The 14,357-nt window shown below is 39.6% G+C and overlaps 2 protein-coding genes across 2 annotated transcripts; both read right to left on the reverse strand.

The window, feature by feature from the left end:
* Positions 1-5,714: 5,714 nt before the first annotated feature.
* Positions 5,715-7,214, reverse strand: LOC149587236 (uncharacterized). Its single transcript, XM_089863538.1, has one exon. The coding sequence runs from the start codon at positions 7,212-7,214 to the stop codon at positions 5,715-5,717; it is 1,500 nt and encodes a 499-aa protein (XP_089719664.1).
* Positions 7,215-7,888: 674 nt separating this feature from the next.
* On the reverse strand, positions 7,889-8,836 carry LOC149587237 (uncharacterized). Its single transcript, XM_089863539.1, has one exon. The coding sequence runs from the start codon at positions 8,834-8,836 to the stop codon at positions 7,889-7,891; it is 948 nt and encodes a 315-aa protein (XP_089719665.1).
* Between the last annotated feature and the right edge of the window lie 5,521 nt (positions 8,837-14,357).

Consider the following 14,357-nt stretch of genomic DNA (forward strand, 5'->3'; position numbering starts at 1 on the left):
GAAGGCTAGACGTTTCTCGTAACCCTTGCCGATCGCCGCGTATGTCTTAACCTTAAGGATGATGGTGGTGTTAGAAGCCAGGTGTACAGACTGGTGTTCATGTGGGATGGACAAAAACAAAGACCAGAAGATGGTGGTGTTAGAAGCCAGGTGTACAGACTGGGGTCCATGTGGGATGGACAAAAACAAAGACCAGAAGATGGTGGTGTTAGAAGCCAGGTGTACAGACTGGTGTCCATGTGGGATGGACAAAAACAAAGGCCAAGAAGATGGTGGTGTTAGAAGCCAGGTGTACAGACTGGTGTCCATGTGGGATGGACAAAAACAAAGGCCAAGAAGATGGTGGTGTTAGAAGCCAGGTGTACAGACTGGTGTCCATGTGGGATAGACAAAAACAATGGCCAAGGAGATGGTGGTGTTAGAAGCCAGGTGTGCAGACTGGTATCCATGTGGAATGGACAAAGACGAGAAGGTGGTGGTGTTTAGAAGCCAGTAAGTTCAGACTGGTGTCCATGTGGGGTGGACAAATGAACAGAGTTGTTAGACAGGCAATGGAGTAATAGCCTGTAAGTGGAATACAATTTCCGGGACTGTAAATGCGGTCTGGAATACACGTTTGCTCCGATTTGCAAACTGCGAACGCGGTCACGTGGGTGTAACAACGGACAGACAGACAGACAGACAGACACACAGACACACAGAAACGTCGAAATTAGAACCTCTCCGTGACATACGTCACTCGGAGAGGTAATAACACTGAAGTGACATAGATTATAAAAAGTCTTGGTTTGAACAAAGTCCGAAAAAACAAACGATGTGAGTGAGGTTTATCAATTGCAATTTTCTTTATAATTTTTATTAGTTGAATCCTTAAGGAGAACTAAATCCAATCAACTGATTTTACTGTTAATCTTTTTATTTCGTCATGAAATTAATTATTTTGAAAGAATTTTGTGTCGATGCTCACTAACTTGTAAGCATTTTGACGGACATAGTTTTAATTGTTTCTGGCTTGTGAAATTTTAAAGTTTGCACTACCAAAAGCTTACGTTGGTTATAATTTGCTGAGAAGACTGATGTTGAAGGTTTTGCATCTTCCATTAAAACAAATTACATTTTCCTTCCGAATTATGTCATAAATAGCTTGCACTTTTTACAAAGTCAGTATAGAATGTTTAAAATATTCAATATTGATTTCTCAACACATACTCCCTACAGAATAATTTCATGATAAACTGTTTCGGAAAAAGTAATAGTTCTTGAAAAAGCCTTAATATGTAATTTTTTCCATTAATTTAGATTGAATAAATCGATTAACCGTAAAATAAGTTGATTGACTTAAATAGTGATTAAGAATTCAATTAACAAAAATAATTAAAGATAATTCCATTGATAAACTTCACTCATGTCGTTTGTATTTATTGCCTAGGTCTAAACCAAGTCTTTTTTTATAATCCTCTATGGCATAACGAGAAATAGTGATTACACGGCAACCTAGAAATTAATAAAACTTTTGATGACGCTGGAATAATTCAGTATTTTAATTTAAACGCCTGCACTGCCCTGCAGTTGCTTATCAATAAATGCGAATAGTTGCATATTCAGTTAAATAAGCGGGTAGTGATAATCCTCTCTACAAAACTAGACCTATTGTATCAGGTATTGGCCACTACGATCGCTTTAATGATCACCTAGGATCCAGTCTGCCACAGAGGCGTAGCCAGGGATTTTGATGATAAATAAACTGGTGAATGACCATTGACCAGGGCGCGTCGTCTGCTAAACTAAAGAAGTGGATAATTAAAATAGTTGATATAATGTCCGAACTCCGGTTACCCTTGAATTTTGTTAGTGGTCCAGTGGACCACTGACCCCCCTCCGATTTAATTTTTAAACTGGTCCGGGCAATTTTTAAACTGGTCATTTGCCCTGTGCCACCGCCTTATTTCCCACGCTGGCAGTCTAGGAAATAAGGATATTTTTTAAACTAGTCTTTGGAACCAGTGACCCCTCTAGTTTCCGAAATAATAAACGGACCGTAGAAAATGGTAGAATGATGCCCCTCTCGCCATGATGCCCGGGGCGGGCCGCCCCTCCGCCCCCCTCTGGCTACGCCACTGTTCTGCCATGTCAATTATTACATTATATTTGCAAAAGGGCATTTTGACACTACCGTAGAACGTCTATCTTAGATACCTTGTAAACACCCAAGAATTATCTCTAATATATTACCAATTATTGGTGACGATGGTCAAATATGCTTCGGAAAGTAAGAGCGCAAACCGCTTCTGACGGAAATTTCCACTGACTAATTTATCCGAAGATTAAAATTGTACCGATATGAGTCAACACTCGAAACATTTTTCTAATCTTGCAAAAATAATGGTCGAGTGAAGATTAATCAAGTTATACACGGTAAAATGAGCTTAGTTAGACGCGGAGTGATTTTAAGGTTCAAGATATATGCTGCAGCCTAAAGGAATTTCTATTGCCTTATTGTCCCTCTCTTTGCTTTTATAAGTTAAACAAAAACATCTCCCCTTTATCCAGAGGTGATTAAATCGTTGATTGGGTCCATGCAACAACATTTTCATTACTGTCCTTGTAATTAGAAGCCTGAAGATTAAACGTTGACTGTTTCACTTATGCTTTCATAGAGTTTCAGCTGCAGTAAAAAGATATCGAAACTACCTAAAATGTAAGGTTTCAATGTGAATTTTGCGGTGGTCTTCAAGTAGCTCAAATACTATCTATATGAACGAGTTAGATATCATTGAATGAAATAATACATCTCACCTATTTCCAGAGGAGATTAAATCGTTGATTGGGTCCATGCAACAACATTTTCATTACTCTCCTTTGTAATTAGAGAGTCTCCCCTTTTCCCAGAGGTGATTAAATCGTTGATTGGGTCCATGCAACGAAATTTTCATTACTCTCCTTTGTACTTAGAAGACTGAAGATTAAACGTTGACTGTTTCACATATGCTATCATAGAGTTTGAGCTGCAATAAAAAGATATCGAAACTACCTAAAATGTAAGGTTTCAATGTGAATTTTGTGGTGGTCTTCAAGTAGCTCAAATACTATCTATATGAACGAGTTAGATATCATTGAATGAAATAATACATCTGACCTATTTCCAGAGGAGATTAAATTGTTGATTGGGTCCATGCAACAATATTTTAATTACTCTCCTTTGTAATTAGAAGCTTTAACGGTTCACTAACGTTTTTACAGAGTGTAAGCTGCTATAAAAATATATTGAAACTACCTGAAATGAAAGGTTTCAATGTGCATTTTGTAGTAGCTTTCAAGTAGCTCAAATACTAGCTATATGAATTAGTCAGATATCAACGAATGAAATATACAGAGTGTTTCTGATAAGTCTGCAATAAATCAAAAGGGGTTTTCTTTAGGTCACACTAAATGTAAAATGCCAATTATAATTAGGGTGTACAACATTAAGCTACGGAGATGTGGGAACCCAATCATTTAACCGTAAAACAAGGAAAAAGTCACACATGTGGAGTAAGACATCAAGACTTGCTCATCTCTTTTAGAAGTATTAAACAGATTCAATAGTAAGAGCGTTGTTTAACCTTTATCTCACAATTCTTCTTTATTTTACGAGTCATGTTCGCGAGCCCAACTACATGATGTAGGCAAGATTCATATTCTTTGACATTTTCTAATAAGTTTCATCCAATAACACACCCTTTAATCTACGGCATGCTTTTCTGAAACACCCTGTATATATACGATCGTTTTTGTTTTTTGGGGCAAGAAACGTTACGTTTCCAAGAAATTAAGAACATTTATAGTTAAAAATGGCTCTGCGTGAATTTATTTCAAAAAAAAAAAAAAAACTGACTTTAATGTACAAGAAGGTTTTTCGATTGGTTGTGGCTTTTTTTACCTCTCCGAGTGACGTATGTCACGGAGAGGTTCTAATTTCGACGTATCTGTCTGTCTGTTGTTACACCCCACGTGACCGAGTTCGCAGTTTACAAATCGGAGTAAACGTGTTCTCAATTTCCGGACCGCATTTACAGTTCCCGGAAATTGTATTCCACTTACAGGCTATTACTCCATTGCCTGTCTAACACCACCAGCCTCTAATCTTTCTCCATCCCACATGGACACCAGTCTGTACACACTGGCTTCCAAACACCACCATCTTCTGGTCATTGTCCATCCCACATGAACAGCAGTCTGTACACACTGGCTTCTAATCACCACCATGGCTCTTGAAGTTGGGAACGCAAGCTGGATGGCGCGCTTACATTCCCCCCTTGCTTTGCTGCTCTGCCTTTCTTTTCGCTTGCACGATCGCCAGCTTGGGTCTTCAACAGTGCGTTGTATCACACCTCCTCGGTGGTGAGAGCTGGCTAACCACTGCGTTTTGTGGGCTGAGTTGATACGCGCCCTTCCCAAGCCAAGGTGTGCAGGTATCGTGCTGATGGCTGTGTGGTACCGGGGAAATTAATCTACGGTATCTCGGACGATCCCCTCCCCCCGATGTAATTATCCTTCCACCCGGGATGAGGACTACCGGGTGGTGACCTTTTACTTGCCTCATTACTCGTGGGATGTTCTTGATGACAGTCACGTGTTAATCATGTTTATTACACGATAGTCCAGAAGCAAATTCAAATGTCGTCAACAAAAACCTTAATTCTCGAATTTCCTTATTTTTAAATTTGAAAAAAGCGTTCATATAAATACAGGGTGTTTCTGATATGCATGTCATAAATTAAAACCTATGTTCTTGTGGTAAAACTGAGTGTAAAGTTTCAAAGAACATGCAGTCTACAACATTTAGTTTCGGAGGTAAGGGCCCCCAAAACGTGAAAAATGTCACAAATCTGGAGTAAGACACATCAGCTTGCTCATCTTGTATAGACAATTCCAATACCCTCCCATAGAAGAATTCTATTGAGCCATTTTCAAGTAGAAGTGTATTATTAAAGGTAGAAGTCTGCAAGGACTGGTCAATACAAGTTGGAAAAACCAAAATATAACCTCTCCGAGTCAAGAGGAGGACTACTACTACAAACTTATTTACCTTGATATGGAATTATTTCTCTTTTTTGAAGAAAAAGTTAAGAATTATTGAAGCACTATTCCAACCAACTGCGTCCCAGAGGGCATGACACTCATGCAGCGCCACCCGCCGATGAAACCTCCGAGGAATTTTCTCTCGAGCCGATCTCCATACCTGGACCAACTCCTTTAGCCGTTCGCAGTCAAGCCGGTACGCCTGCGAGACCAATTTTGGCAACACCTATTGCCAGACCAGTTCCTACAGCAGGAAGCCACCTCACCCATTCACCACCGCGTGTGCCATCTCAGCGAGATAGCACCATACCAACCCCCATCCTACCGGACCGTCCGAAGCGTAACACACGTCCACCACCCAAGCTTTTGGACTACGATTCTGCTCCACGCTAGTTTCTACTCACACACCTTCGTTGCGCCACGCTTGCGCCAACACCAAAAAAAAAGGGGGAGAAGGTAGTGAAGCATATAAACATTGTGAGCTGTAGCCGTTAGGGGGCGCTAAGGGGACGAGATTGGGGACTAGGGACTTTATCGACAGACCTCTCCAGGCGAGGCTTGCGATCAGACTGTATATTAATTACCATGTATCTTTCTTACTAACTATCATTCAAGTATTATTAAATATGTTCCTGTTTAATCATGACTCATTATTAAACCGACAACAGAACATTACAAGGGTCGAATATTCTTGTGACGGTTTTCAAAACCCAGCGTTTAGTGTTGTCTCGTGATACTAGAAACTGCAAGAGTGAAGTTAGATAATAAATAATGCAGTCTTGTTTGTAGTTCCATATGAGTTCAAGAACTTTGGAGTTTGGGGTAGCCTGGTTTTGCTCGTCTTCGGTGGTAATTCCGGATTCGATCCATAATTTTTGAAGCTCGGCGGAGTTTGTTTTCCATTTCCTTAGATTCATCGAGGCTTGGCTGAGTATTTCCTTAGTATCACGTGAAAGCTGGAAAGCATCAAGTACTTCTTGTCCCCCTGATAGCAAGTCGTCAACGTATAGTTGCTGGTTTATGGTGTGACAAGCTTTAGGGTGTGTTTCTTCGAATTTCCTTAAGTGGTGACGTACGGTGGCGGCCAGAAGAAATGGACTGCAGGTAACGCCAAACGGGACGCGGGTGATACGGTAGTGTTGAGATTTGGCAGGCTGGGGCTCGGTGTCGCCTTGAACCCACAGGAAACGGATAGCGTTACGATCGTCTTCTTGAATGGAAATTTGCAAGAATGCTTTTTCAATGTCGCTGGTGAATACTATTCGATATTCACGAAACCGGATTAATACATCAAAGAGCTCGGGGTTTAAGTTGGGTCCCGATTCGAGGCAGTTGTTCAGTGAGAGGGCTCCTTTTGCTCGCGAAGATGCGTCTTGAACGACTCTGATACGAGTTGATTCATGGTCTTCTCGGATAATCTCTCGATGCGGCAGGTAGTAAATGACGTCGCTTGGTTTATCTTGAATGGGATCAACTTCTTCTACCACCTTGGCTTCAATTTGATTGAGGATTACATTGTGATATTCTTGGAATCTTATGGGATTGGCTTTGAGACGGTTGATTAGATTTTCAGTTCTCTTCGAGGCTACTCCGAGATTGTCCTTTAGTTGTGGTTTGTTTTCATTCCATGGGAAGGAGACTTGGTATCTCCCTTCTTTGATTACAATGGTTTTCTCGAAGTCTTTTAAAACTTGATCGTCTTCCAAATTAGGTTTGGTTCCGTCCTCTCTGATCCCAATGGAATCAAGGTTCCAAAAGGCTTGGATTTTCTCGGACAGTGTGCTTTCTTCATTGGCATCCAGCGAAGAAGAGAACATGACAGCAACAGTATTGATACCAACGGCGCTGGATTTGACCTTGGTCGGTCCGTTCACTGTCCATCCAAAGACGGTCTCCATGGCCACAAGCGTATCAGAGAGACGGAAAATCTTCGTGGTGACAATTTCCCAGTAATAGTCAGATCCAATTAGGAGTTCAATGGCGGTACTGTTTTTGGCACGTGGATTTCCCATTGGAGCGTTGGCAATCATGAGTCCCTTTTCGGTCATTAGTTGAACGGTATTCTCGTCAGGAGCCGGAAAGACATTTCCGCTAATGTGAGGAATTTCAAGCGCTTCGAGAGTAATAGTTTTCGCTGGAAATTGGACGTTCATTAGTGTAAGTCGTACCTTGTTCCTTTTTACTCGCGTGGGTTTATCGCTTGAAAAGTGGTACCTGTCTAATTCTTCGAATCCAATGACCGGAAGTTGGAGGTTTTTTATATATCTTCTTGAATGTAGGTGCGTTGAGCACCGTTGTCCAAAAGACATCTGATCTTCATTGTTGTGTCTCCAGAGGGGCTGGAAATGAGTGCTTTAGCAGTTTGAAGTAGGACTAGGTTGCCATTGATTCCTTGCATTCCGGAAGTCATGTCTGCTGTCGTCTCGGAACGGGTTTTAGGTTCCGTGTTGACATTCTGGGCTTCCCTCAACTCCTTTCTGTCGCATAAAACCTTGTGATGTTTCCTGGAACAGTTTCTGCATTTCTGATACTTGGATCTACAGTCTCAAGCTTGGTGACCTTCCTTTAGACATATGAAACAACGTATCAAGTTTGCCAAAATTTCTTTCCTCTCTTCCGTGGATTTGGGGCAGTTCGTCGTGGAGTGTGCATGCGAGTCGCAAAAGAGGCAAACGAGACGTTCCACTGTACCCGTTGTGAGACTAGCGGTGCTGGAAGGAAACGATTTTGGCCGGTGGTCATTCCGGGGGAAACTGTTCCTTTCGAAGGCTTTGTAAAGTGGTTTAGTCGGAGTCTTTTCATCAGCGTGTAGGATGGCGTGTGCACGTTATCTACTGGTGATCTCCTTTAATAGGTATTCGAGGAGAAGGTGAACTTTCCAATCAGCCTCTGATTCGAAAAGACGTGAAAATCCAAGAGCTATGTCGCTTGGGAGACGCTTGTAAATAAGGCAACTCAGAATTATACTGTCTTGGTTAATGTCGACATTCATGGATTTTAGGCTTCTTATTTGGGTTTCGCAGAAGTCATAAAATTTTCGTAGTCCCGATACGTCGTTAGAATTTTTAATAGGTGGTAGGTCGAAGAAGTTTTTTAAGTGTGTACTAACAATTGCTCCTCTTTCCCCAAATCTATTCTTTAAGGTAGTTATGGCGTATTCATAATTGTTCGAGTTTAGGCCTCTTATCGCTGTAGCAGCGTTTCCCTCAAGGTAGGATATAAGATAGTTGAACTTATCTGAATCGTGGAGATTCTCGTTGTTATGAATAGCTGTCTCGTACTGGGTCCAGAAGGTCTGCCAGGCGGCGATGGTTCCGTCGAATTTTCGGATCTCCAGTTTGGGGAGACGAACGTTAGGTACGTTCCTCGCTTGTAACGCCGTGTAATGAGGGTTCATTAATGGTGGGATATCCGTGCGGTTCCCGTTGACCTCCCTTAGAGCTGCTGTTCTTGAAGATTCTAGTTTGCGTTGAATTCTTCCTTTTGCCGCGGTGATCTCTGAATTGTAGTTTTCGGCGATTTCACATTCGGATTCAAGGTCATCCTCTTCGGTGATAAACGCTCCAATTTGGTTGTTTAACGTGTTCAACGCTTTCTCGAACCTTGTGAGTTGGTCAAGGTTGACTTCAAGTATTTCGATGTCTGGTTCTTCCCGCTGTAGTTCGTTCTCGGTGGAATTCAAAACGCGAGTTGTATTGCCGCGAACTTTTCCTCTTTTCCGAATAAGTATGCGAGCGGTTGTACCGGACTGATTTAAACCATTTTCTGTTGCCATTATGCTAGTTACTATTCGCGAGTATACCGACTGATTTATTCCGAATTTGATTTAAAGGTTATTGTTCCCGGGTTTCGGCACCAAAATGTAGAATGGGCTACGGGTTTTTGAGGGGAGAGCTTACGATTTAGACTGAAAAATATACCGCTACGTGGTTCGTATAATTAACTTAAATCTTTATGTGCGAAATAGACCGACGGTTGATTGAAAACTCGAGTTATAACAATAACTAATTTTATTTAATGATAAAATGGTAAATAGACATCGCGCTGTATAGCGTATCGTTTAAACAAAAGGAGCTTTGTCTCTACACGTCTACGAATTCAAAACTAATCACGCCTCTGCCCTTTCTGTCTTCCCTATTTAAACAATTTTGGGCAGGAGAGAGAGGGCAAAGGTTCAATACATATGGTTAATTATCTAGTTTTTAAAACAAGCTTTGAGATATACTTTTTTACAGTTTTTAGGTTAAAGTTCTATTACATAGATTAAAATATATCATTGTTTAAGATTTAGTTTTAACATCCTTAGAATCACTTCCTGCAGTCCCCTGCACACCCCTTTCTATGACTTAACTATTTTGAACATTCTTTTTAGTATTAAAGCACAATAAGCGATCCTGGATTGGTAGACCACTTACCGATCGGGTTGAATAAAGAAACATGTTATCCATTTCAGTTCCGTTAAAATTGCTAGGAAGAAATTATCTTGTTAATTATATGTTTTGCAAAAACGACGAGAAAAAAATTGTGTCGCTCTAAAGACATGTGAAATTAGCGATTCATTTTTTAGGCAAAGTAAAATTACCGTCTAATCGGTAATATATTTCAAATAGTAGCTGTGAAAAGTTAGCTACACCAAATTTACATATGGCCATTCTCATCGTACAATTTATACCCTACTATCAGAACATAATCTCGGATTTATTGTAGACTCCTATGAACTCCAAAACTGTAAGTTCAATATTTTCGGGCAAATTGTGTACAATAATCAAGAATATGTATAGATAATGCAAGGTATAAAACGGCAACCTAACACCCATTTGATTTACGTTGTGATAGATAAGGTTAGGTTAGGTTTGGATTCGGTAGGGATTAATTTTATGTTACGCAAGGCTAGGATGAGGTTGTCTTTCTTTTAGCTATAATCAATGCACATCATGATCTTCTAAGAGGGAATTTACATAAGCTGATTGGAGGTATGATTTTATCGTCTAAATAGATTATAGCACATTCCATTTTGGAAAGGGTTATAACACACATCACTTTCTCAACAAAATTAAAACAAGTTGGGAAAACCAAAATATTACCTCTCCGAGTCAAGAGGACTACTTACAAACTCATTTACCCAGATATGGAAATGTTTCTTTTTTTTTATGAACAAATACTGAAGTTAAAATTTATGAAATATTAAAGCAGTATACAAAGCATAGCAAATATACTGTAAATCAGACGACATTTAACATCCAATAAGGATATACTTGTACACATTAAGATCATCCGATGGGGAAAAACGGGAAATGAAGAGATAAAACTTTGGAGGGATATTACCTTTATGTGTTTGTAAAGGCCCAATTTTCTACTCCTCAACTGTATGCCCTCTATGTTCAAAGCCATATTCACAACAGGGTTGCCATGTAAACACTATCCTCTCGTTTCACCTCAACGATTTTCTTAGTGTGTCAACATGACTGTTAACTTTACATAACACCAAAATTAATTTGTGGCTACACACACTGGAAGTAAATGCGCACCATAAAAAGCATGAAAACACGAAAAAACGAATAATAATTGGTTTCACGCCAATTAAATGTTTTTTTCGCCTAGCTGAGAACTACGCGTTTTACGTCACGTTATCCAAAAACCCGACTATTTTCTTTGAAGACCGCGCTGGCTCAGTGCTGAGCACCGTGATGTCACAATTCAAAAACAAAATCCCGTTCTGTAGGACACTGCTAACAGCGCTGAGCTCTGATGAACGCGGCCCAAATTTCCACTATGATTACAAAATCTAAGCCAAACTATTTAAAAGTGTATTTAACTTTCGGCTCACTCTGAACCGTTAATGTCTCTGCATTACAGAAACGAAAACCAAACCCAAGCGTTTACTTTTTGGTTCACTAAACCTATTTACAAATAAAAGTTCATTTGACCAATAAAGTAGCGTTCTTCTTGTAATCACTTTAGAAAGGATTATCCTATAAACAGATGTAGTATAGCTTAAGTAATATATAAACATCCATTTCAAATAATAATATTAAAAAACATCCTTGGAATATCTAAACGAAACAGAGCTTTAAAGCTACAAAAGTACTAAATGCATCGTAATTACGAAAAAGATTTCCACATATTCACTTTATATTATGGAAAAAGTGAATATTAAGGTTCTGTAGGATTTCTTAACACATCAAAACAAAGCGAACTGCTAACTCGGCGCACTAGTGTGACAACGGACAGACACACACAGACAAAAAAATTAGACTGCTTTTTAACTCTTTCTGAATTGATTTTGAATTGAAAAAAGAGATTATCTTAAATATTAAAATAAATATAATTAATATTTAATATTTTCTTCCTTAGTTGTTCGCCTTATTGAGCGTTACATCGTTTTAAAAAAGAATAATTAAACAAACTTGAGAGACTTAACTATTATTGATTTTTGAAATGAAGCATCCTCCTGTTGCTTCGCCTTACACAAATAGGTAGTATATAAAGGATTCGAATCACAGCTGTAGATAAGAACATCGCAATTGCGTGAACCTTGGAGGAAGACCCCTCCATTGGAAGGCTAGACGTTTCTCGTAACCCTTGCCGATCGCCGCGTATGTCTTAACCTTAAGGATGATGGTGGTGTTAGAAGCCAGGTGTACAGACTGGTGTTCATGTGGGATGGACAAAAACAAAGACCAGAAGATGGTGGTGTTAGAAGCCAGGTGTACAGACTGGGGTCCATGTGGGATGGACATAAACAAAGACCAGAAGATGGTGGTGTTAGAAGCCAGGTGTACAGACTGGTGTCCATGTGGGATGGACAAAAACAAAGACCAGAAGATGGTGGTGTTAGAAGCCAGGTGTACAGACTGGTGTCCATGTGGGATGGACAAAAACAAAGGCCAAGAAGATGGTGGTGTTAGAAGCCAGGTGTACAGACTGGTGTCCATGTGGGATGGACAAAAACAAAGGCCAAGAAGATGGTGGTGTTAGAAGCCAGGTGTACAGACTGGTGTCCATGTGGGATAGACAAAAACAATGGCCAAGGAGATAGTGGTGTTAGAAGCCAGGTGTGCAGACTGGTATCCATGTGGAATGGACAAAGACGAGAAGGTGGTGGTGTTTAGAAGCCAGTAAGTTCAGACTGGTGTCCATGTGGGGTGGACAAATGAACAGAGTTGTTAGACAGGCAATGGAGTAATAGCCTGTAAGTGGAATACAATTTCCGGGACTGTAAATGCGGTCTGGAATACACGTTTGCTCCGATTTGCAAACTGCGAACGCGGTCACGTGGGTGTAACAACGGACAGACAGACAGACAGACAGACACACAGACACACAGATACGTCGAAATTAGAACCTCTCCGTGACATACGTCACTCGGAGAGGTAATAACACTGAAGTGACATAGATTATAAAAAGTCTTGGTTTGAACAAAGTCCGAAAAAACAAACGATGTGAGTGAGGTTTATCAATTGCAATTTTCTTTATAATTTTTATTAGTTGAATCCTTAAGGAGAACTAAATCCAATCAACTGATTTTACTGTTAATCTTTTTATTTCGTCATGAAATTAATTATTTTGAAAGAATTTTGTGTCGATGCTCACTAACTTGTAAGCATTTTGACGGACATAGTTTTAATTGTTTCTAGCTTGTGAAATTTTAAAGTTTGCACTACCAAAAGCTTACGTTGGTTATAATTTGCTGAGAAGACTGATGTTGAAGGTTTTGCATCTTCCATTAAAACAAATTACATTTTCCTTCCGAATTATGTCATAAATAGCTTGCACTTTTTACAAAGTCAGTATAGAATGTTTAAAATATTCAATATTGATTTCTCAACACATACTCCCTACAGAATAATTTCATGATAAACTGTTTCGGAAAAAGTAATAGTTCTTGAAAAAGCCTTAATATGTAATTTTTTCCATTAATTTAGATTGAATAAATCGATTAACCGTAAAATAAGTTGATTGACTTATATAGTGATTAAGAATTCAATTAACAAAAATAATTAAAGATAATTCCATTGATAAACTTCACTCATGTCGTTTGTATTTATTGCCTAGGTCTAAACCAAGTCTTTTTTTATAATCCTCTATGGCATAACGAGAAATAGTGATTACACGGCAACCTAGAAATTAATAAAACTTTTGATGACGCTGGAATAATTCAGTATTTTAATTTAAACGCCTGCACTGCCCTGCAGTTGCTTATCAATAAATGCGAATAGTTGCATATTCAGTTAAATAAGCGGGTAGTGATAATCCTCTCTACAAAACTAGACCTATTGTATCAGGTATTGGCCACTACGATCGCTTTAATGATCACCTAGGATCCAGTCTGCCACAGAGGCGTAGCCAGGGATTTTGATGATAAATAAACTGGTGAATGACCATTGACCAGGGCGCGTCGTCTGCTAAACTAAAGAAGTGGATAATTAAAATAGTTGATATAATGTCCGAACTCCGGTTACCCTTGAATTTTGTTAGTGGTCCAGTGGACCACTGACCCCCCTCCGATTTAATTTTTAAACTGGTCCGGGCAATTTTTAAACTGGTCATTTGCCCTGTGCCACCGCCTTATTTCCCACGCTGGCAGTCTAGGAAATAAGGATATTTTTTAAACTAGTCTTTGGAACCAGTGACCCCTCTAGTTTCCGAAATAATAAACGGACCGTAGAAAATGGTAGAATGATGCCCCTCTCGCCATGATGCCCGGGGCGGGCCGCCCCTCCGCCCCCCTCTGGCTACGCCACTGTTCTGCCATGTCAATTATTACATTATATTTGCAAAAGGGCATTTTGACACTACCGTAGAACGTCTATCTTAGATACCTTGTAAACACCCAAGAATTATCTCTAATATATTACCAATTATTGGTGACGATGGTCAAATATGCTTCGGAAAGTAAGAGCGCAAACCGCTTCTGACGGAAATTTCCACTGACTAATTTATCCGAAGATTAAAATTGTACCGATATGAGTCAACACTCGAAACATTTTTCTAATCTTGCAAAAATAATGGTCGAGTGAAGATTAATCAAGTTATACACGGTAAAATGAGCTTAGTTAGACGCGGAGTGATTTTAAGGTTCAAGATATATGCTGCAGCCTAAAGGAATTTCTATTGCCTTATTGTCCCTCTCTTTGCTTTTATAAGTTAAACAAAAACATCTCCCCTTTATCCAGAGGTGATTAAATCGTTGATTGGGTCCATGCAACAACATTTTCATTACTGTCCTTGTAATTAGAAGCCTGAAGATTAAACGTTGACTGTTTCACTTATGCTTTCATAGAGTTTCAGCTGCA

The sequence above is a fragment of the Phalangium opilio genome, unplaced genomic scaffold, assembly GCF_054372755.1.
Source record: "Phalangium opilio isolate 3A_F unplaced genomic scaffold, DU_Popi_V2 ptg001170l_1, whole genome shotgun sequence".
NCBI lineage: Eukaryota > Metazoa > Arthropoda > Arachnida > Opiliones > Phalangiidae > Phalangium > Phalangium opilio.

What these genes read in the sequence shown, in the direction of transcription:
- LOC149587237 (XM_089863539.1), bottom strand. Translation starts at nt 8,836, where the DNA reads ATGGCAACAGAAAATGGTTTAAATCAGTCCGGTACAACCGCTCGCATA.
- LOC149587236 (XM_089863538.1), bottom strand. Translation starts at nt 7,214, where the DNA reads ATGAACGTCCAATTTCCAGCGAAAACTATTACTCTCGAAGCGCTTGAA.